General features: G+C 32.8%; 2 protein-coding genes across 3 annotated transcripts; one reads left to right on the top strand and one right to left on the bottom strand.

Moving 5' to 3' along the window:
* The first annotated feature begins 2,246 nt into the window (after positions 1-2,246).
* On the top strand, positions 2,247-6,376 carry LOC123922224. The gene is made up of 4 exons (XM_045974965.1): positions 2,247-2,799; positions 2,964-3,433; positions 3,482-5,630; positions 6,000-6,376. Exons 1-4 carry the CDS (start codon positions 2,247-2,249, stop codon positions 6,374-6,376), a joined length of 3,549 nt encoding a protein of 1,182 aa, XP_045830921.1.
* Positions 6,377-10,454: 4,078 nt separating this feature from the next.
* LOC123924246 (DNA polymerase I) lies at positions 10,455-19,922 on the bottom strand. 2 transcript variants are annotated; one of them, XM_045977072.1, is made up of 15 exons: positions 19,653-19,922; positions 19,321-19,546; positions 18,671-18,750; positions 18,052-18,090; positions 17,877-17,895; positions 16,847-16,900; positions 15,589-15,716; positions 15,446-15,514; positions 15,001-15,086; positions 14,013-14,122; positions 12,778-12,828; positions 11,791-11,849; positions 11,508-11,552; positions 11,290-11,364; positions 10,455-10,946 (listed from the first exon to the last, which is right to left on the bottom strand). In XM_045977072.1, the coding sequence occupies exons 1-15, from the start codon at positions 19,818-19,820 to the stop codon at positions 10,827-10,829; spliced, it is 1,329 nt and encodes a 442-aa protein (XP_045833028.1). In that variant the 5' UTR covers positions 19,821-19,922; the 3' UTR covers positions 10,455-10,826. The 2 variants fall into 2 exon arrangements, with proteins under 2 accessions (XP_045833028.1, XP_045833029.1); XM_045977073.1 differs by lacking the exon at positions 16,847-16,900.
* Between the last annotated feature and the right edge of the window lie 1,035 nt (positions 19,923-20,957).

Genomic DNA, 20,957 nt, shown 5'->3' on the forward strand with positions numbered 1-20,957 from the left:
ACAACACATTTGTTCAATCTTTATAACTATTCCCCATTACTTTTTCTCGTGTGATAAAAACTGAATTTCAAATAAAATATCCCTAGAAACTCCAAAAAGTATCCGATCACTTTGTTAAAATATTTATGCCTAGAAAAATTATACTTGGAAAAATCATTCTAGGTATTAATTTTTTAAACTGTGAAACAAACACCCTCAAAAAGTATAAAATTTGGTTAGCTAATTTTCTTAAAAAGTACATGATGATAGTAGAGACCTATGAAGCACGGACACCGCGACACGACACATACATTGTGACACTGCGACACCGCTACATATTTATAAAACATATAAATTAAGAATCAAAATATATACATATAAATCTAATTTGAACAAGATATTTTTTAAAAAAAAGTTTTTAAACAAGATATGATAGTATTTTAGCTTTATTTGTCCAATTACGATAGAAAAAAAATAAAAATATTGTAATCAAAATGTAATGTCTTCAATCACTCATTGATCAATATTGTTGTTTCGAGTTTCGACACATCTTTAACTCTTGTAGATATGTCTGATATGTGCCTAAGGAGAGTATAAGCAAAGAAAAAATATATATTTTTGGGACATTTGTCCGACACGTGTCATACGAGTTATTTACAGGAGTCGGACACCGATCAAAGAAGTATCAAAGTAAAGGAAAAATTGAGTTTTTTCCGACATCGGTATATGAGTTATTCGACACGTGTCGGACGAGTGTCATACGAGTGTCGGACACTGCGACACGCCTAATCATAGAGGTGTTTGTGCTTCATAGCGACTTTAACCTTTTTTTTTTTAATATAACTATACTACCGACGATTTTACCGACGATGTATATCTATTAAACTTTTTTTATATTAATTAATGTTTTTAAAAATAAATTATAAACTAATTTAACTTATAAAATATCGTTACTTAATAGTAGTAAAAATTTAGAATACCAAACTAATTTAACTTATAAACCATTGTTGTTGTCGTGGATCTATCCTCTAGCTGGTATCAGCTTGCCTCGCGGACAAGGTATCTACACAGTACACAAGGGTATCTTTGGTTATGTCCCTCTTTTGAATTTGGTTGACATGATATTTCAGCTGAAGAAAAGAGGTTGGATAAGGTATATCTCGTCATTTTGTAAGATGCAAGTCAGTAACTTCTAAAAACAATGCCTAAAAATCTATAGTCTAAGTGTTATTCTTAGACCAATTTGCAAACCTTCCTTTGGTGTTGATCTTTGAAATATAATTTTAGCTTGCAATTTATCTTGATGTACTAAGAAATTTTGCATGTTCTTAGAGACAAAAGAGTCATTCCTAGACTTGCATTACACCCAATGCCTCATGATTTTAGAATTAAAGGTCACGCCTCATAAGTTTAAATTAATTTTTACCTCAACATAGTGGTGATTGATCAATCTATGCTTCAAGCCATATTTGGCTACACAAAATAAGTGTCATGACATTGTTGATTTGTTTAAGGCTTAAATATGAAAAAGGTCCATGTAATTACGACTTGTTTTGATTTTAGCCCCTGCAAAATAAAAAGTTTGATTTTAGTTCCTGCAAAATACCAAAATTTTTAAAAAGATTCTTAAGGTGAATTTTTGACTGACATGTCAAGTAATTGATGATTTGACAGATGCTAACTAGGATTTTTGACAACGTGGAATTAACATGTCATTTTCATAAAAATAGAAAAACAAAAAATAAGATATTATTGGTTGCTGAGATTTTTATATTTTTATCTCATCCTTATCATTTGGAGTCAATTATTTCATAGTAAATTTATTTTTTATTTTATTTTTTTGACCAAAATTCATGATTTTTTTTTTTGTTTATAAATAGAGACTTGGTTCATTTGATTTGGACACATTAAAAAAAAAAAACGAATTTTTCCTTCTAATTTTCTATTTAGCCTTCAATAAACTCTTGTTTGTAAATTGTAGCTCTAAACCTCTTTTTAGTTAAATAAATCCCAACAATAACTTTTTTAATACCCAAAATTCTACTAATTACCCTTTTTTAGTTAAATGTCCGTGCTAGATCTACGATGCGCGATTCAAATGTACATCACAAATTGCAAGCAGATCTAGTCAAACACATATGGGCAAAGTTCGGAATGTTTCTTGATTAAATAGGTTGTTTGTGAGTTGAGTATATTTTCAATAGGTTTGTTTGGAGTTTTTGTTTTCTGAGATTTTTTCCAAAGGTTAGTTCCCCTAAGCCTTTTAAATGAAGTGCCTTTATTGGAACATAAGGGGTTTGGCCAACTCCCCTTCAAGATTGGCTTTAAAAAGACTTATAGTTAGAAACAATCCTGATTTTGTTGTAGTGGCTGAGCCTTGGATGTGTTTCCAAAAATTTCCTAGAACTTGGTTAGCTAATTTGAATCTTAAACTTGTTGCAGTGAATGATAGAGTTAATTTGTTACCAAACCTTTGGTGTTTTTGTAAAGCTAGTATTAACCCTTCCTTGATTTCTATTAATGACCAACATATTGCTTCCTCTTTTTGTGATAATAACAAAACCTTTTGCTTGTCTGTTATTTACGCTTCCACTTGCTACATTAGAAGAAGAAATCTTTGGAACGCATTATCTATGTTGCAGCAACGATTCCCTCATCCTTGGTGTTTCATTGGGGACTTTAATACAATATTGGGAGCTCATGAACATAATGGGGCTGCTTCTCCTTCAAGACAACCTATTGAGGACTTCCAAACTTGGACTGATTCTAATTTTTTGATCCATCTTGACACCTCTGGAGCCTTCTACACATGGTCTAACGGTAGAGAAGGACAAAGATTCACCGAAAGAAGATTAGATAGGGCCATCTGCAATCAAGAATGGTTAGACTCATGCACTTCTCTTGACTGTTCCACTTTGATGAAGACTAGATCTGATCATTATCCCTTGCTTTTAACTTCACATGTCACAATATTAAATTCAAAGCTAATTTCAAATTTATGAGAATGTGGTCTCTCAAAGAAAGTTGTAAAGAACTAATAGCTTCTAGTTGGAATGACACTGTAATTGGTTGTCCTATGTTTATTTTAAACACCAAGCTGAAAAGGTTAAAGGATAGACTTCGAATATGGAACAAAGAAGTTTTTGGAAATGTTCATGACTATGTTAAAACTGCTGAGCAAAATTTGCAGGACATTCAAAGTCAGATTCAATCTGGGGGTCACTCTGATGCTCTTAGATCCTGGGAAAAAAATGCTCAGTGTAATCTTGAAAAGGCCCTTGATAGACAAGAAGAATTTTGGAGAGAAAAAGCTAGAATTAATTGGCATCTTGAAGGTGACAGGAATACTGCTTTCTTTCATAGATTATCCAAAATTAAAAATTCCAGTAAACTGATAACCTCCCTCAAGCATGAAAATGAAGCGATAGCTGATCCTACCATGCTATCTGAACATGTGGTGAATTATTTCAAAAATATTTTTTGCACTAATTCTTTTTTGCAGGAGCATTCATTTGTGGAGGAAGTTATTCCAAACTTAGTCAGTGACAGTGTAAATGCACTGCTTACTTCATTACCTTCTTTTGATGAAATCAAGAATGCGGTTTTCAGTCTCAACAAGGACAGTGCACCCGGTCCAGATGGTTTTGGAGGTTTTTTCTATCAAACTTACTGGGACATTATTCATAAAGATGTTGTCAATGCAGTACTGCAGTTCTTTTCTTCAGGGTGGATCTTGCCTAATTTCAATTCAAATACTCTTATCTTGATTCCCAAGACCTCCAATGCAGACTCTATTGATCAATACAGACCAATAGCCTTAGCAAATTTCAATTTCAAAATCATTTCTAAGGTGTTGGCTGATAGACTTGCCAAAATTATGCCAACCATTATTTCCAAAGAACAAAGAGGATTCATCCAAGATAGGAACATCAAAGACTGTATATGCTTAGCCTCAGAAGCTATCAATCTTTTGCACAATAAGTCTTATGGAGGGAATGTTGCCATGAAGATAGATATCTCAAAAGCTTTCGATACTTTGGAGTGGCCTTTTCTTCTTAAAGTCTTGAAGCAATTTGGTTTTAACTCCACTTTTTGCCATTGGATAGAGGTAATTCTTTCCTCCGCTCATTTATCTATATCCATCAATGGTACTCTTAATGGTTACTTCAATTGCTCTAGAGGTGTGAGACAAGGTGATCCTTTGTCTCCACTTCTCTTTTGTCTGGCTGAAGAGGTTTTGAGTAGAGGAATTTCAAAGTTAGTCTTTGAAGGTAGCCTTGATCTCATCAAAGGATCCAGAAACTCTCTTGTTCCCAGCCATTGTCTTTATGCTGATGATATAATGGTTTTTTGTAGTGGGAAGATAGCTTGTTTAAATGTTTTGAAAAACCTGTTTGTTAGATATGCTAACTGCTCAGGACAAAGCATCAATGCTTCAAAGTCAACCATTTATAGTGGAGGTATATCTTATGTTAGGCTTCAGAACATAGTTAATCTTTTTGGCTTCAAGGTAGGGTCCTTGCCTTTTAACTATTTGGGGGCCCCCATTTTTAAAGGTAGACCAAAGGCTAGATACTTTCAACCCATTGCTGATAAGATCAAGTCCAAACTCTCTTCTTGGAAGGCATCCTTGCTCTCAATAGCTGGCAGAGTCCAACTGATTAAATCAGTGATCCAAAGTATGACTATCTACAGCATCACCATATATTCATGGCCTATTTCCATCATTAAATCCATTGAATCTTGGACAAGGAATTTTATTTGGAGTGGTAATATAAATCAAAAGAAACTTGTTACTGTGGCATGGAAAAAAGTTTGTACTCCTTTTGAGGAGGGTGGTTTAGGTTTGAGATCTTTAGTTGTTCTCAATGAAGCAGCTAACTTAAAGCTTTGTTGGGATTTATTGCATTCTCAAGAGGATTGTGCTCTTATTTTGAAAAATAGGGTCATAAGAAATGACAATGTTGTGAAATATCATGTGTATTCTTCCTTATGGAGCAGTATAAAACAAGAAGTTTCTGTTATTCTAGATAATTCGAGCTGGAAGGTTGGCTCTGGTACAAGTATCAAGCTTTGGACTGATGTTTGGTGTGGGAATGTATTGACTGACACCTTAAATATTCACTCTAATACTTTGTTGTGGCTTCCTAGCCTTGTTAGTGGTATTATTCATAACCAGCAATGGAATATTCCCCAATACTTGGACTTTATGTTCCCTTCTCTCAAGACTCTTGTTCAACAAATTACCCTCCCAGTGGAACCTCTGTCTGATGAACTGGTTTGGAAAGGCTCTGTTAATGGTTTTCTATCTCTTAAGGATGCTTATGACTTTAAGAGACATCATTTTCCTATTCTTCCTTGGGCTAAGGTTATTTGGTGTAAGGACATCCCTCCTTCCAAATCTCTTCTTGCTTGGAGAATAATGTTAGGCAAGGTGTCAACTGATGATAAGCTTTCTGAACGCGGTTGCAATCTTTCCTCTATGTGCTCATTATGCTATTGCCACTATGAAACCATGTTCCATCTTTTCTTTGAATGCAAATTTGCCTTTAGCTTATGGCGCTGGCTTGCCACAGTTCTGGACACAACACTTCATTTTCAATCATTGGAGGACATATGGACGTTGTGTGATAGAGCTATTTCTCCTCAGTGTAAAGTAGTGATCAAAGCTGTAATCATCAACATTCTGTATGCAATCTGGATAGCTAGAAACAATGCTAGATTTAACAGCTGCATACCAAATTGGATGTCTTCATTATCTTGAATATCTGCTAACATCACTCTTACTGGTAACCAAACAAATCTTACTTCTTCGACTTCTATCAAAGATTTTTCAATTCTCAAAGCTTTCTGGGTTATCATCCACCCTCCTAAGCCATCTTTCTTGAAAGAGATTATATGGCAACCTCCTCCATCTCAGTGGATCAAATGCAATATAGATGGTGCTTCTACTTCTCTTGCATCAGCATGTGGTGGGATTTTTAGAAACAACTCTGCATAATTTATTTGTTGTTTTGCAGTTAATCTTGCTTTGTCCTCGGCGTTTTATGCTGAACTTTGTGGCCTCATGTCAGCTATTGAAATTGCAGACTCTAGAGGATGGAATAACTTATGGATTGAGATAGATTCCATGCTTGTGGTAATGTCCTACAAGTCTCCTAATATGGTGTCTTGGCCTTTAAGAAGTCGTTGGTACAATTGCATGGTGGCTTCTAGGCGCATGAATATCATTGTTTCTCATATTTTTAGGGAGGGGAATCAGTGTGCTGATGGTTTAGCAAATTTGGGCTTATCTTTAAACAGGCTTACTGTATGGTGTGAGCTTCCTCATCAAATTAAGGAAAGTTTTAATTGTGATAGACTTGGTAAACCCTTTTTTAGGGTTGTACATGGTTAGGGAGGTTTTTGGCATAGTCCCCCTCCTTCTTTTTGTAACTCTTTCCTCATCTTATTATATATATATTTTGAGGTAGTGGCCCTTTGCTACTCCTCTTTTTTTTATAATAAAAAAAAAAAAAGTTGGGTATATTTTACTAATTAAGTTTTATGTGTGTTTCATTTTAGGTGTGTTGTGTGCTTAGTGTACTGTATTGCATTTTAGGTGTGTTGTGTGCTTATGTGTGTTTCATTTCTTGATTAAATTTCGTTTGTAGTCCCTATAAATTATTTTAGCAAATTTTGATCCCTCAAATATTTTTTGTCACAATTTTTTTGTCCTACTTTTCGGTCAACTCTTTGAGTACTTTCAAATTTTTTTATGATTTTTTGTATTCATGTTTGTAATATTATAATAACATCTCCCATAAAAATTTAGAATTTTTTAACAATGAATTTTGTAGCGAAAAAACTTAAAAAATCATATTTAATTCATCAATTGTTATAAATAAATTTTTGCAAGCGATATTACGATAATGTATAAAAAAACATTACCGGGAAAAAATTCAAAATTTCGATTAATAGACATGAGTTGAATAAAAAGTAAAGACCAAAACTTGTGACAAAAAATATTTTAGGGACTAAAAGTGACTAAAAAAATTATAAGGACTAAAAATAAAATTTAAAATATTTATAGAGACTAATAAAGTAATAAAAGAATATAAGATTTGGATACCCATCTTTTTTCCTCAATTTCTATAATAATAATAATAATAATAATAATAATAATAATAATAATAATAATAATAATAAAAATAAAAAATAAAAAAAAAATGAGCTGTCAAAAAAAAAAAGATAAAATATAAACGTTGAGACCGAGATACAGAGTCCATACTTGTTCACCAAGCACAGTTACTAATATTACCGTTACTAAAATCACATATATATTTACAATCAGTCATTAATTATCTCATTCTTACGATTCCATCAAACGGGATACTCTGTTTCTTCTCGCTTACGCCTCCCTCCCTCATTCAAGTTCTGTTCTTGATTTGGAATTTATCGCTTCTTTTTGTTCTCTTCTTGCCCCTTAGAAGAATTGTTCAACGCTAAGGTTGCCCAGTTCGTATTGTTTCCGCCTCCCTCCCACTTGAGGTTGGTTTAGTGGTGTTGGTTTGAGTCTTTGGGGTATGCTACTTACAAGGTCTCAGGTTCGATTCGCTTTGGTGCCAATTTCGGTGGACTAGTCCATACAGAGCAAAAAAAAACTCTGACTTTAAATGGGACCCCCGCAAGTGGACGGTGAGATTTGTCCCCTTAGATTAGTCGATCCTAGGGCCGGATACCAAGTTTTCAAAAAACACATTTATTACCTCCACCATTATTTGATTTTTACAACACATTTATGAAAAATATATAATAAAAATCTTTTATTATCTTTTTTATTTTTTTACAACAAATATTATCCAAAAAATATATAATAAAAAATCTTAGTTTAAATTTTTTTATGTAATTGTCATAAAAGAATTTAGTTTAATTATTTTCTCAAAATTAAGAAATATTAAATATTAGCATCTTGGTTAGGTAATCGTCTAGGTCATTTATTTTGGGACGAAGGGAATAATATTTTAAACAAATAAAACATAAAAAATTTAATTTTTTAGTAAACAGTAATACTCCCTCCGTCCCAAATTATAAAGGAAAAAACCCAATTTTTTTGTCCCAAATTATAAGGGAAAAAACTATTTTCAAGAATATTTTTTCCTTATTCTCATAAAATTAAATGTAAATTGCGTTTAATTTTCTCTCTCCTTTTTTCTCAATAAATAACAACCAATAAAAATTGATTTTACATCATTCTATGCAACTTATTTTAAGGAAAACCCACAAAAATATATTTTAAATTTTCATATTTTACTTTTTCTTAATAAGTGTGTTTTTTTTTCTTTTATAATTTGGGACGGAATGAGTATGAGGTGAAAAAATGGATGACATATATGCATCGATTGTGGATTGTGCAAAAAATAAGAAGTAAATGCATACCAAAAAAATGCTTAATAAAGTCACACGATTTTTTTTGTCAAAAAAAAAAAGTCACACGATTTTTTATAGGAAATTATATATGACATATATGCATCTTTTATATGGATGTATAATAAAGTCACGTGATAATAATTTCCTCTAGAGTCTAACATAATTTGTGGATGTGTATAATAAAGGACACATTATAATAATTCCGTTTACAGTCTAACATAATTTAACAGAATCATTTGAGGATATAATAAAGTCACATTTTTTCTTTGTTTATTCTTATACGTATGTTTAGTGGAATAAGAGGAATTAATTGCTTATTAACAAAAGATAAATGTATTAATTAATGAAGGTTAATGAGACATAATAGCATTGACATAAACGAAAATTTTAAATCGATATAAAAGTTGTCAATTTATGAACAGGTTGACTAAAAATAAAGGATTTTTTTTCCTAGTAATCATAGTGTATTTTTTTTCATCCTTATCGCGACTAAAAATATGGGTTAAGGTGATAAGGAGCAGTTTTCTAATTTATGCTTTAAATAAATATATTTTTGTTTTCATGATTCTATTGATCTGCTATTGCAAGCAACCGAAGCAAAAATGTTTTTTTGTCACAGATTTGATTCTTTTATCTGCTATTAGGTTAGTATTTTCGGTTAAAACAGATGAAAGTAAAAAAAAAGTTTTTTTTATTAAAAAAAGGAGTAGAGAATAAATGACTTAAAATTGTTTTGATAAAAATAATAAAGGTCTGCAGAATACACGACTATGTTGAAAATCGGCAACATTACTTGCAGCAAATAAAATGAAACAAAACTAAGTTAGATACTCCCTCTAGTCCTATATATAAGAGAGAATTTACTCTTTAGATTCATTAAGAATCTAATGTATCTGAAGCATATTATGGTCCAAATACATTAAATTTTTAATGGATTTAAAAAGTAAATTTTCTCTTATATATAAGACTGGACGGAGTATATTCTAAGCTTATTCCCAAAAGCAATATTTACCCTAATTTCATTTTCCCTCTTTTTTTTTATGTGGTCCCCTTACTCTTCTTTGGATCTCAACCGTTTAAACGAGATAAATCTTGTTACATAATAATACATAGTACAAAATACCATACACTTGATGTTATGTATACCTTAAAGCTAGGATGTTAATAGCGGCGCTATAGCGCGCTATAGCGTAGCGTTTTACCACCTCTCTGCTATGCTATAAGACTGCTTTCCGCTATTTAGAGAAGCGGAAATAGCGGCCGCTATTTGCAGGAAAATAGCGTTTTGTTAGCGGTGGCGTAGCGTTTTTGTAGCGCTATTTGGCCGCTTTAGCGTTTTGGAGGGGAAAAAATTGATGAAAATCTTTATTTTGGAAATAAATCATAAGTGAGCGGTATTTTGCACTTTTCTACACATCAAAAAGCTACCAACACATCACAACACGTGATTTACTTTTCTATTTGAGTTGTTTCTTCTTTCTTTTCTCACATCACGCTCTTCTCCTCTTCTCCTTCAACATCTCCTTCACCAAATCGACTCATCTGTTTCCTTTCTCCAAATCAACTGCTCTTCTCCTCTTCTTACAAGGTTTGTTCCTTTCTCAAACCTTAATGTGGTGGAGCTTAGAAGTGAAGATGAGGCAGAAGCAGATGTGGTCTCAAGGGCTTCAAAAGATTAATGGCTTGTCATTATTTTGTTTACTTTTAGAACTTGCTTATGCTTTATTTTAATGGGATGTCATTTTGAGTACTTCTAGAATTTTAATGGTATGTCATTTTGAGTACTTCTAGAACTTCATGGAATGTTATTAGTCCTTATTTAGAACCTATTTTGATGGTAAATGACAATATTTAGTATAATTATTAAGTAAGAAAGTCCTTTTAATTTTGTGTATTTTCCTATTTTAGTATTTATGTATGTTGTTGAGATTTATGTTTAATTTGTACATGACCGCTATACCGCTATAGCGCTACCCGCTATACCGCAATAGCATTTTTGAGGTTCGGCGCTACGCGCCGCTATCCGAGATTAACAACATAGCCTTAAAGTGCGCTTAAAGTCTGTACTCTAATTTATCATTTTTCTTATACAATCTGCAATAAGCATATCCTAAAACATCCACCTAAGTAAATACTACAACTCATTCCATTTTGTGCTTCTCTCTACTATATATGCTTTTCACCTTAAATAAAAGAACCGTCAATTAAATTTGGCTTACATAAAGTCAATTAAATTTGGCTTACGTAACCAAAAAAATTGTTTTCATCGCAGATCAATCACTGGAATGCATTGTTATCTGCAAAAGAAAAACTCATACTCCGTATAATGCTATGTACACTTAAATCCACTCCCGCTGTATTGTGGTTCCAGTATTGACATGCTCCATTCAAAGTATTCCATCTATACAACAAAAGAAAACCTGATATCTCGATGAACTTCACTTTGAATCTAACTTTTCCCACAAACGAGACGCTCTTCTGATGATAGGATCGGCTGAAAAACCTTCTGCGTATGCACTGATAGCTGTTAAAAGGCTGTTGAATTTGCTGCCATTGTCCTGTACATAATTAATTTTTACAATATTAGATGTTTTCGTGGAATGTCAAGCTTAATAGTGTACTGGCAAACATTTACAGAACTGATACTTTATTGCATTTATTAACAATACATTAGATTATGTACAGTGTTCGACTATGAATTCAGAAATGCTTGAATGTCTTGGGTAAAGTTACAGCGGATCATTTGTTCCCAAAAAGTATTCAAATTCAAATAATAAACCACAAACATTTTAGCTGCTGCTTCTATTCTAAATGTCATCTACAGATGGATCGAAAACACCATGCCAAAAACTAATTAAAAAATATAAATTGAAAATTCAAACTGCCTTAGGTGCCACAAACCTCGGGTTTATTAAACAAGAGATCGTTAACGGTAAATGGTACCATGTAGGATGGTAGATCAGAACGCAGCAATGCCTGTCATAATATTAAACACTATCATATAAATGCAAATTGCAATTTAAAGGATAAAAAGACATAATATTAATAAGAAACAGAAAAAGGAAAAAAAAGTGTATATATAAATAAAAAGAAAGAATATCAAAGATTGAGATGCTTGCCAGCTCCTTGCTTAATAGAGCCTGCTCAGAATTTTCAATCAAGGCCTGCAAAGAAAATGGCAAAAGAAATCACAATGTCAGCATTGACGTAATAATTGTGAACTAGATTACATCCAAAAGGTAAAACCAATAATATCATATACAGTATAGTTTCAAAAAAGGAAGGGGTTTACATTCAGATGCTAAATAGATCTTATTAATCATGTTGAATAAGATATAGTAAGTTCAAATGAGAAACGTTTTAACCATTACTCGAATAACTTTAACCCTGAAGTGGGAATACCTTTCTAATGCGATCCTCTTTGATTTGATCGACAGATTCCAACAACCTCTCTAATGTGCCTATTCAAATAAGTGGAAAGAGATGGCTTAAAATCAAAGATGCATACATACAAAGGTATATGAAGATACAAGACCGAGTAACAATACACACTATTTTCAAATAAGTTTGTTCTACAAGGTTAGATTATTTGGATAATAAATAATTGAATGCCAATCAAGCAACCACCCAATAAAGTGTTAGTAATTCAAATAGTTTTCAAAAACAATACCGAGAACCAAAAGCAACAAGGAAATGAGCCCAAAAAAAATGAATTGTTACATATGCAGAAATAGTCAAGTTTTGGTTAATAAATTTACATTTATATTTTCTTTACAGTCCAGTGAAGGTACAATTAATATGTGATTTTCCAGCCATGCCAACCACTTCAAAAAGAATATAACAAAAGAATGATGATAAGAACCCAATTATTTGATTACAGAAGGAGAAGTAATTCCAAATGACAGACAATACAGTGCATAACCTATCAAAAACAAAAACAAAAACAGAAAGAAAAGAGAAAAACAGATAGACCAGGACTTCAGTCTACAACCTCTGGTGTAAACCCTACCAAATTCTAGCCTAACCTCTCTCCTTTCCCTGTCTTATTTATCTGCCTCTGAGCTAGACCCTACTCTTTCCATATCATCTTCTCTCCTCTTGCCTCATCAACATTCAGTTATTCCAGTTATAACCATAAAGAAAATTGACTCTTCCCTGCTAAACATTTTATTTTCTCATACCAAGTCTCCTTAGAAGCTTACTTTTGGGCAAAGAAAATAAGAAATAAATAAAAATAAAACTGGCTTATTAGATAAGAAGACAGACAACTCTTAGTAGTTGACTCTGGAAATAAAATCAGAAATCACAGTACATGCTGTATGTTGACTTCTCATGATGGCAGAACATTATTTAGTTATGAAAAAAATGAGAAAGTTAATGAAACCTCACCAAATTTGCTGATCAATTGCACAGCATAAACATCTCCAATTCCATTAACTCCTGTATTTACAAAATACAATAAGTATTAAATACTTAATAAAATTTGAGAAGCTTATATAACTTATCCCCTAAAAACTGAAAAGCATGCTTCGAACAAAACAGCGATTCCATTCTCGACTCTTTTTTTTTCTTTGGGTTACCATGATATTGTTACGAAGTTTCCACCGCCGTTAGCGATGACTAATCTCCGTCAGGGAACCTGTGGGGCACACAATGTGGGTTCTCCCCCCTCCCAACCGAATTCTCTCCATACGCATGAGCCAGGAATCGAACCCCTGACCACATGCTTTAGGGGACCAAGACCCTTACCACTTGGACCAATTCATTGTTGGTATTCCATTCTCGACTCTAATATTAGGTAATGACGATTCATTAGTTTGGCATGTAGAAAGACATTAAACGATGATTCCATTATAGGTCTTGATTCCACAAAACAGGAATGACCCTAGAGGAAGGGATTCCTTGTAGAATGGAATGCATTGAAGTTTTCTCCTCTTGTATACTTTAATTTGTTTGTTATAATTATAATCTCATTACATAATCTGCAAAACATGGGAGATAAACATCCAATGTTTTTAATTAGGATATGCAGTGAAAATTAGTGAGAAAACACCTGAGTAAGATATGATCCAGGGAAACAATTAAATGGGGTAGATATATTATTTATTTTTTTTGTGCGATTTCAGTCTGAGAGGAATTAAGTTAAGATGTATTAGAAGTAGAAAAACAATTAAATTTCATATCGATCAAAAGAGTTACACCATACCTAGCATGATTATCATATTTAATAAGTTGATTTTCCTATTTTACTTTAGTCAATCATCTTTTTTAACTGACTCTTTTCTTTTTTACCTTTTCTATAATGTTATATACTGTATAGGATATAGGATAATGGTCTTCCTGAAATTATAGGAAACATAGAAAGGAGAAATGGGTGAACATATTTCACTAATAGGATACTGGATCAGGCACAAGTACGGAACAAAACACTCACGACATAAGAAGACTTGTAATAATGAAATGATAATCCTAATACTCTAACAAATCTTATTACCCATTGATTTCAAAAGTGACGACGAATAAGAAATTAAGCATGGCCTCATTTGAAAATCTTCCTGTAAACTCGCTCAATTTTGACTCATGTTTAATAGAATGATGTTCCAAATAGAGGTGCGCAAAATAACCTGGAATATTATCAGATCTGTCACCAGAAAGTGCAATCAAATCCACAAACTGGGATGGTTTCAGACCTCCATATTTCTGTGCAAAGTCCTCAACTCCAAATGAAACCATCCTATTGAGAAAAGAAGAAGAAGAAGAAGAAGAAACTGTCTTAAAACATAAGAGCAAACAACTTTGTTACTTAGAAAGGGATATTACAATCAAACAAATAAAGGTCCGTTCACTTTCCATTTTTCATGTTTTCATTTTCCTTCAACTAATAAACATAGGAGAATATAGATGCAATCTACCTCACCATTTTCTTTTAGGATTTTTTAAAATAGATCTACAATTTTCAAAAATGTTGAAAATGCAAAAAAAAAAAAAAACACATTTTCATTGTTTCTGAAAAATGTATTCTTCCTAGCTTGCCTTTTATATTCTCTCTATCACAATAGTTCACCACAAATTTTTCATCTCCTTGTTAACAATTTAAAATGAACACAATTTGGAAAATGAAAATTGAAAATGAACACATATTTTGAAAACCTTTTTGCCATAGCTTTGTTGCAATTTGTATATTATTTGGTATGAGAAAGTATACTATTTTTACTGAATTGACCAGTGGCAGTATATGGTACCAATAATTTTTCATGTAATACAAAACTCAAAAAGTAATAGAAACGAAAAAAAAAAAAAAAAAAAGAAAGATATAGAGCATCATCATTTAGCATAATGTTTATATAGCCCATAAGTTAAAATCGTCCCCACTCTGAAAAACTGCACAAATAGAGAGTTTAAATGCAATGTCAGCATATTCCCTTTTCAATTTCTTCCTCAGGTAATGTAAATCTTTATGAATAAAAGGGTAAGAGGAAAAAGGAGTAAAAACCCTTTATTGCACAATCTCTCATGATTTAAAGCATAGATAAATATAAAATGCTATTAATCATTGCACTAAATCATTAGCTAGTGCATGATGTTAAACTATAAATCATGTTTGATACTTACTGGTCACCACGTGGAGCAAGTCTTAGGAGGCGTAATGACGGAGATAGAATCTGAAAGAAGTCTTTGTCTGGGGAAACAACTCGTACCTAACATCAAGATGAGACAATCATTAGTGACAGGGACTTGGTAATATCCCTGAGGACATTTCCATGACAAAAGCAGCAACACCAGAATAGTCCCATTAGAAATTGCCACATCCTCCTTTTCAGTAACCGAGTGCATGATTTAACATTCATCATAATATTATGGTTGATACTCTCTAATAATGTGAAGTCATGTCTTAAGGAATGGTTTTATTCAGCAACATGACCGCACTCTAATAATATATAATGGTAGACTTTTCATTTGGTCAAGAAAATATTTATGTTTATTAAAAATTCGTAAAGGTGCTTTGGAATTAGAGAGTATCAACCATTCTCTATCTTGAAACTATTAAAGACATCACCTTGTACCCAGCATCAACACTCCTTAAGGCTAATGTTCCAATCACATCATCTGCTTCTACACCTGGAACCTATCATTTAATGATTTTATATCAGTTATATACACCCTCTTAAAACTTGTAAGCAATATAAACCCACAACTTGCCTCAATGACTTTAACGGACATAGCTTTGATGGATGCTTTGAGGTATTGAAGTCCCTGAACAATGGTATCAGGAGTAGGAGGACGATTGCTCTTGTAAGAAGGGTATAGATTGTGCCTAAAGTTCTGGCCTTCAAAGAAAGTGCACATGAAATTAGGATGCATCACATTAAGAAGCTGTAAAACAATGCGTTTTAAAAACATGGTCAAAGAATCAGGTAAATCTCAAATAAAAAGGTTAACTAGTCATTTAAAATTTATTCTAAAAAATATACCACAAAACACAATATTAACTATCCCAGTCCAATTGAATCAAAGCATCATTAAAACCCAAAGTGAGACAAATAAGAACAGAATAAAATGTTAAGGTATACCACATTATTACAGCCTACAATTCTACGCAGATGGATATTGTGGGCCTGGGTGAAGCTTGGCGAAGGAACATAAATAAAAATGAGAAAGAACGGGCCGGGGAAGAACCTAATTATTTATGTTTTTTGGGGGGAAACAAGGTCGAAGCCCAAAAGGGCCAAACTACAAGGAAATCAACCGAGGAGTAGAAACTCCGGTACTTTCAGCTTGAAATGTCACTGAAAATCATTATATCCTTCAAAGTCTAGAACCTTTCGTTCTTGTTATGCCTCTCCAAAACAGTTGAGATTATTATCTGGATTACCGACAAGGTTTTTTTTTCAAAAAGAAATAAAAAAAAAAAAAGGAGCGAGCTTATGATGACCAAAGTACTTCATCTGAATGAATTAACCTAGACAATATGATTTTATGAACATCAAAAATTATTCCTAGTATGTATCACCAATAGGAAGGCCGGGAACCAGAGGAGCTTTGTTTAAGGTGGGCAAGGTCGAAGTGAAAGAACAAATATGTCTGAGGAAGCCTGACATATTTACACAAATAGGAGAAATTTGATGGAAACTGTGGAGAGAAATGCCCAAATGGTTCACAGGGACAGAGAATGTTATTATTGCTATGCTGTTTTTTACATCTCTTTAAACAGCCAGGCTCTGGAACAACAGGGAGTTTTTATTATGTAATTGTTCCTTTTTCAATAAATAAATAAAAAAATAACCGGTCCATACTGTTCTCATACCTTGGTCCTCTGTCAAAATTAAAGGACGAAAAATGAAAACTCACTCTACCCTTGCCAATATATAACCACAAAAGAAAGGGGTTCAAATTCTGATATTAGTCTTACACTCCAATTTCATCACGCAAAAATACTGAAACTCAGAACTTAACATACCTTTAGCAGTAAAACTTTCTTTTGATGAATTAGAAGTATGACGAAAAGGAATTCCTGAAATGAAAAGGATTCCTTTATTAAGATTTTACTTTGACAGTTGAGAGAGGCTTTACAAGACAAAGAACTTGAAAAATGCAAGTTAGACCCTAAGGAGAAAAAGACACAAAATGATGCATTCAAATCCTTGGTATGCCCAGATAGATACCACCAGTGCATCAATAGCTTGTAGAAGCAACTTGCACTCAACTGAACATTAATCCGCCTATGAAACTTTCTTCATTGATCATAATAAGTTTCACAACACATCCTTGGTTATCTGTGCAAGAGTTTGGTGGGGAATCATGTATCAAACTGTAATTCATTTATCTATTTATGCTTTCCAAGGGTGAAAAGATTCCCATCTCTTTGATTTCTAACCTAAGGATGCAATTATCTCAGAAGTTAGAGAATGGGCATCAAATTGCTTCTATCCCCTGTCGTATATATTTGTCTTCTTTTATTTATGATTAAAATAAACCACAATATGAATGCACTAGTACAAGATAAGATGACAAAAAGTGAATAAAAACCTTGCATGAATAGCAATAAAAGCATTCAACCCCGTTATTTTTTTGTGTAAAAACAACTCATGTGATATGTGTTTATTGACGCTTAATTAAGATATTTACACAAATACCCCCAAGTCCATAATGTCGTCTATATTGTCCATGTTTTCTCCCATTATATATACTGTCATTGTAATTATAGTCAATAATTTTTTTATAATGTTTTGGTCGGTGACAGAATCCTAATTTGGTCAAGAAAACCAATATGGTCTTGATCAAAACATAAGGTTCATAACACAAACACTGTGCAAACTAAACTTCAACTCAATTTATCATCAACGCATTGCAAGCGCACACACCAAAAATAAAATAATCAAAATAGAAGTACCATAATAATTAAAAGAAACTTACTTTCTATTACCATGAAGGATCAAATACGATACTAAATATACTAGCAAATATAGAAGCGGGATTTCATATCTTACCATCATGGTCAAACACTACCTGCATACAAAAGATACCATAGTATTTAGCCAAACTAACTGATTGTAAACACGAGGGAAATGCAAGCTTTTTCGACATAGATAAATAGTGAGGATGATACATTTAAAGGAAATGCAAGCTTTTCATGCAGATAAATGTATAATGGACAAAACATACCACCACATGGGAAGGGATAAATTCCAGAACATCTATTATCTGCAAGGGAAAAAAAAGTAACTAAAAGATAAAAACACATATCAAACAAAACAAAACTTCTCTGTACATTCAACCATAGTTAAAATTATCATATACAATTTGTATTGTTACTGAAACAAATGAAAAACTTAAGATTCAATTAGAATGACTTCCAACAACACAGCAATATTAATTTCCTTTCTTGATTGAGAAAAAAAACACTGCAAAGTTTCGTCAATGTAAATTAAAATTATTGTTCATTAAGCCCGTGTGTTTCATCAACAACACAAGTATGCTGGAACACAGTTAAATTGTAGCACTTCTAAGACCATGCATTTGCTACCGTACTTCAACATTTTCAAACACAATAGACACTGTTAATTAACTATTAGACAAATGGCTTACATTATAAGGCTGAGTCTATTTTTTAACCAAAGTTGAGCATTGAAATTAGAATTTACCATGAAATGTTTAGATTTTCCACAAAACTCAGAATAGCCTTGATGAGGGGAAAAATCCCCCTCATCCATAGTTCTACTGATCAGATATCAATCAATATACAAGGTAAAATCAGAAAACAAAAAATCTACAAATAACTTACAAATGATAATGCTGAAAATATCATTAGAACCCAATCTCCATTTCCATCAGCGTGTGCTAGATGACCGTGGTGCAATTTTGCTATTAAAACCAATGTGTGTTAACAACAATCAGTTGCATTTCTCAAACAAAACTACAAAAAAAAAAAAAAAAAAAAAAAAAAAGGAAGGCAAAATCACTTCTAATTTAATCAATACCAAAATACGCAAATATAAACCAAAAGTTTCTCAAACAAGTACTAACATGTTTAAATTCTCTTGCTCAAAAAAATTGCAAATGCATATCTCCAAACATAAAACAATTCACCAAGGACCTGCTTGGATAAACAACTTATTTGCAGCTTATAGCAAAGGCAATTACCATGATAAGCGCTTATGTATAAGCTTACATCAGCAATTTTTATAGCAAAAGACAAAATAAACATAAATTGTTATATATGCTCCGAGCTAATTTCATAAAAGCTATATTGGAGAACTTATGAAAATTGACATAATTTCTTTCATAAGTTCTCCCAAACGGTCTCACAAACTTATGCCGGTAGATAAGCTCAAATAATTCAATCCAAACAGACGATTCTCCAAAACATTCTACAAGGCATAAAAAGAAGCTAAAGAAACAATAACACAATTCAACATAAACAAAAAAGCATACCTAAAAGCTTGTAGTATGCTCTATGAATTACCGACGTTCCGTCAATGAGCATGACTCTACCATTACCAGAATCACCGTTTGCCGCAGCTCCGACATTGCTAACAGAACCAAGCTGCACAGGTTGAGCAGCTCCATAACTAATTGCCGGAGTGAAAGTTGCAGCACTCGAAGAAGTTGCAGAAACAACTCCATCACCATGCGAATCCAAAGATACACTACAATAACCCTAACAAAGAAACGCACAAAGCAAAATCAAATTTCAACAACGAGAATAAAACAATTAAAAAATTAAAAAAAGTTTGTAATTATTAATTACTACGCGAGTGTGTTACTTTGGAGATTGTTGCGCGTGAAGAACGAAGAAACTTCGGTGATTGAAATTTGCAAGAGGAGTTCCCGGCGGTGGCGGTTACGGTGATGCGACGGAGTGGAAATGGAATTTTTCTCCGTAAGAAATGAGAGTGGAGAAAGAAATAGTTGAACTTATAGCAGCATGCCATTTGAATATGTTTTGGTGTTATAGTAGAAAGAGTAACGGCATTGAAGTGAAAAGCATGCTATGGTATGGGAGAAGAAAGCGCGCGTGTGAAATGGAGGAGAAGGAGGAGGATTGTAATGGGATTGGGTAGATTTGTTAAATTGGGCTGGGTTTGTGGTGCATAAGGCCCAAGTTAATTGTTTCCTTGTTAAATATACCGCTAAATATTTGCAGTGCACCTCTACATTTTTCACATTGTACAAAATTATTACTGTAGTGAGTGTAAACTAAAATTATTGTGAATACAAACTCTCATAACTTTGAAATTCATATACACTTGCTCTACTCTTCAAGAGGTAAATATTTCTTTTTTTTTCGCATTTTCTTGTTATATTTTTACACCAACAAGAATAAGATAGAATACTATAAGAACTAGATAAAAACTAGACAAAGAATGAAAGATAAGTGATCGTAACAAACTGGTGTACAGAAGAAGAATGTGAAAACATTATTACTTGCTACTGTTTTTTTTTTTGTAATTCTACGTTAAATCTAACTTGCTTTCAAGGTCCAGATCCTCTCCATTTGTGGAAAAATAACAATTTCCATTTCCATTGATAAAAAAGCAGACACGTAACAACTTAATTAATGTGATTGTTCATAAATCAATATGGGTTGAACATGAGATGGATGGAAAATGATGTAAACCAGGGGCGATTTCACCGCCTGGCTAGCTTGGGCACGTGCCTGGGCTCGGCATATAATTTTTTTTTTAGGGTTCTTACTATAATATGAAAATTCGAATGTTTGAATAAAAATTAATAAACGTTAAGTGTATATTCATAATCCCCATGAAATTCTGAGCAAAATGGTATATTTACATGTCCAATTTGGTGCAAGAATTAAAAAAAAAACGATTTTTGAGGTTTTGGTGATGGTCAGCATGAGGTTGAAGACGATGATCAGTGTTCAAAGAGTAACTTTAATATATATATTAGTTAAGCTGTACTTATGTCATCAGGCGTGCGTTTGGCCAGTGGTCCTACATTTGGTTGATCACGTAGAGGTTTTGGGTTCAACACCCGGTGTACCCATTTATTTTTTTACCCTTTTGTTTTTTTTACTTTATTTTATTTTATTTGTTTATATACATTATTAA

The sequence above is a fragment of the Trifolium pratense genome, linkage group LG4 (assembly GCF_020283565.1).
Source record: "Trifolium pratense cultivar HEN17-A07 linkage group LG4, ARS_RC_1.1, whole genome shotgun sequence".
In the NCBI taxonomy this organism is placed as follows: Eukaryota; Viridiplantae; Streptophyta; class Magnoliopsida; order Fabales; family Fabaceae; genus Trifolium; species Trifolium pratense.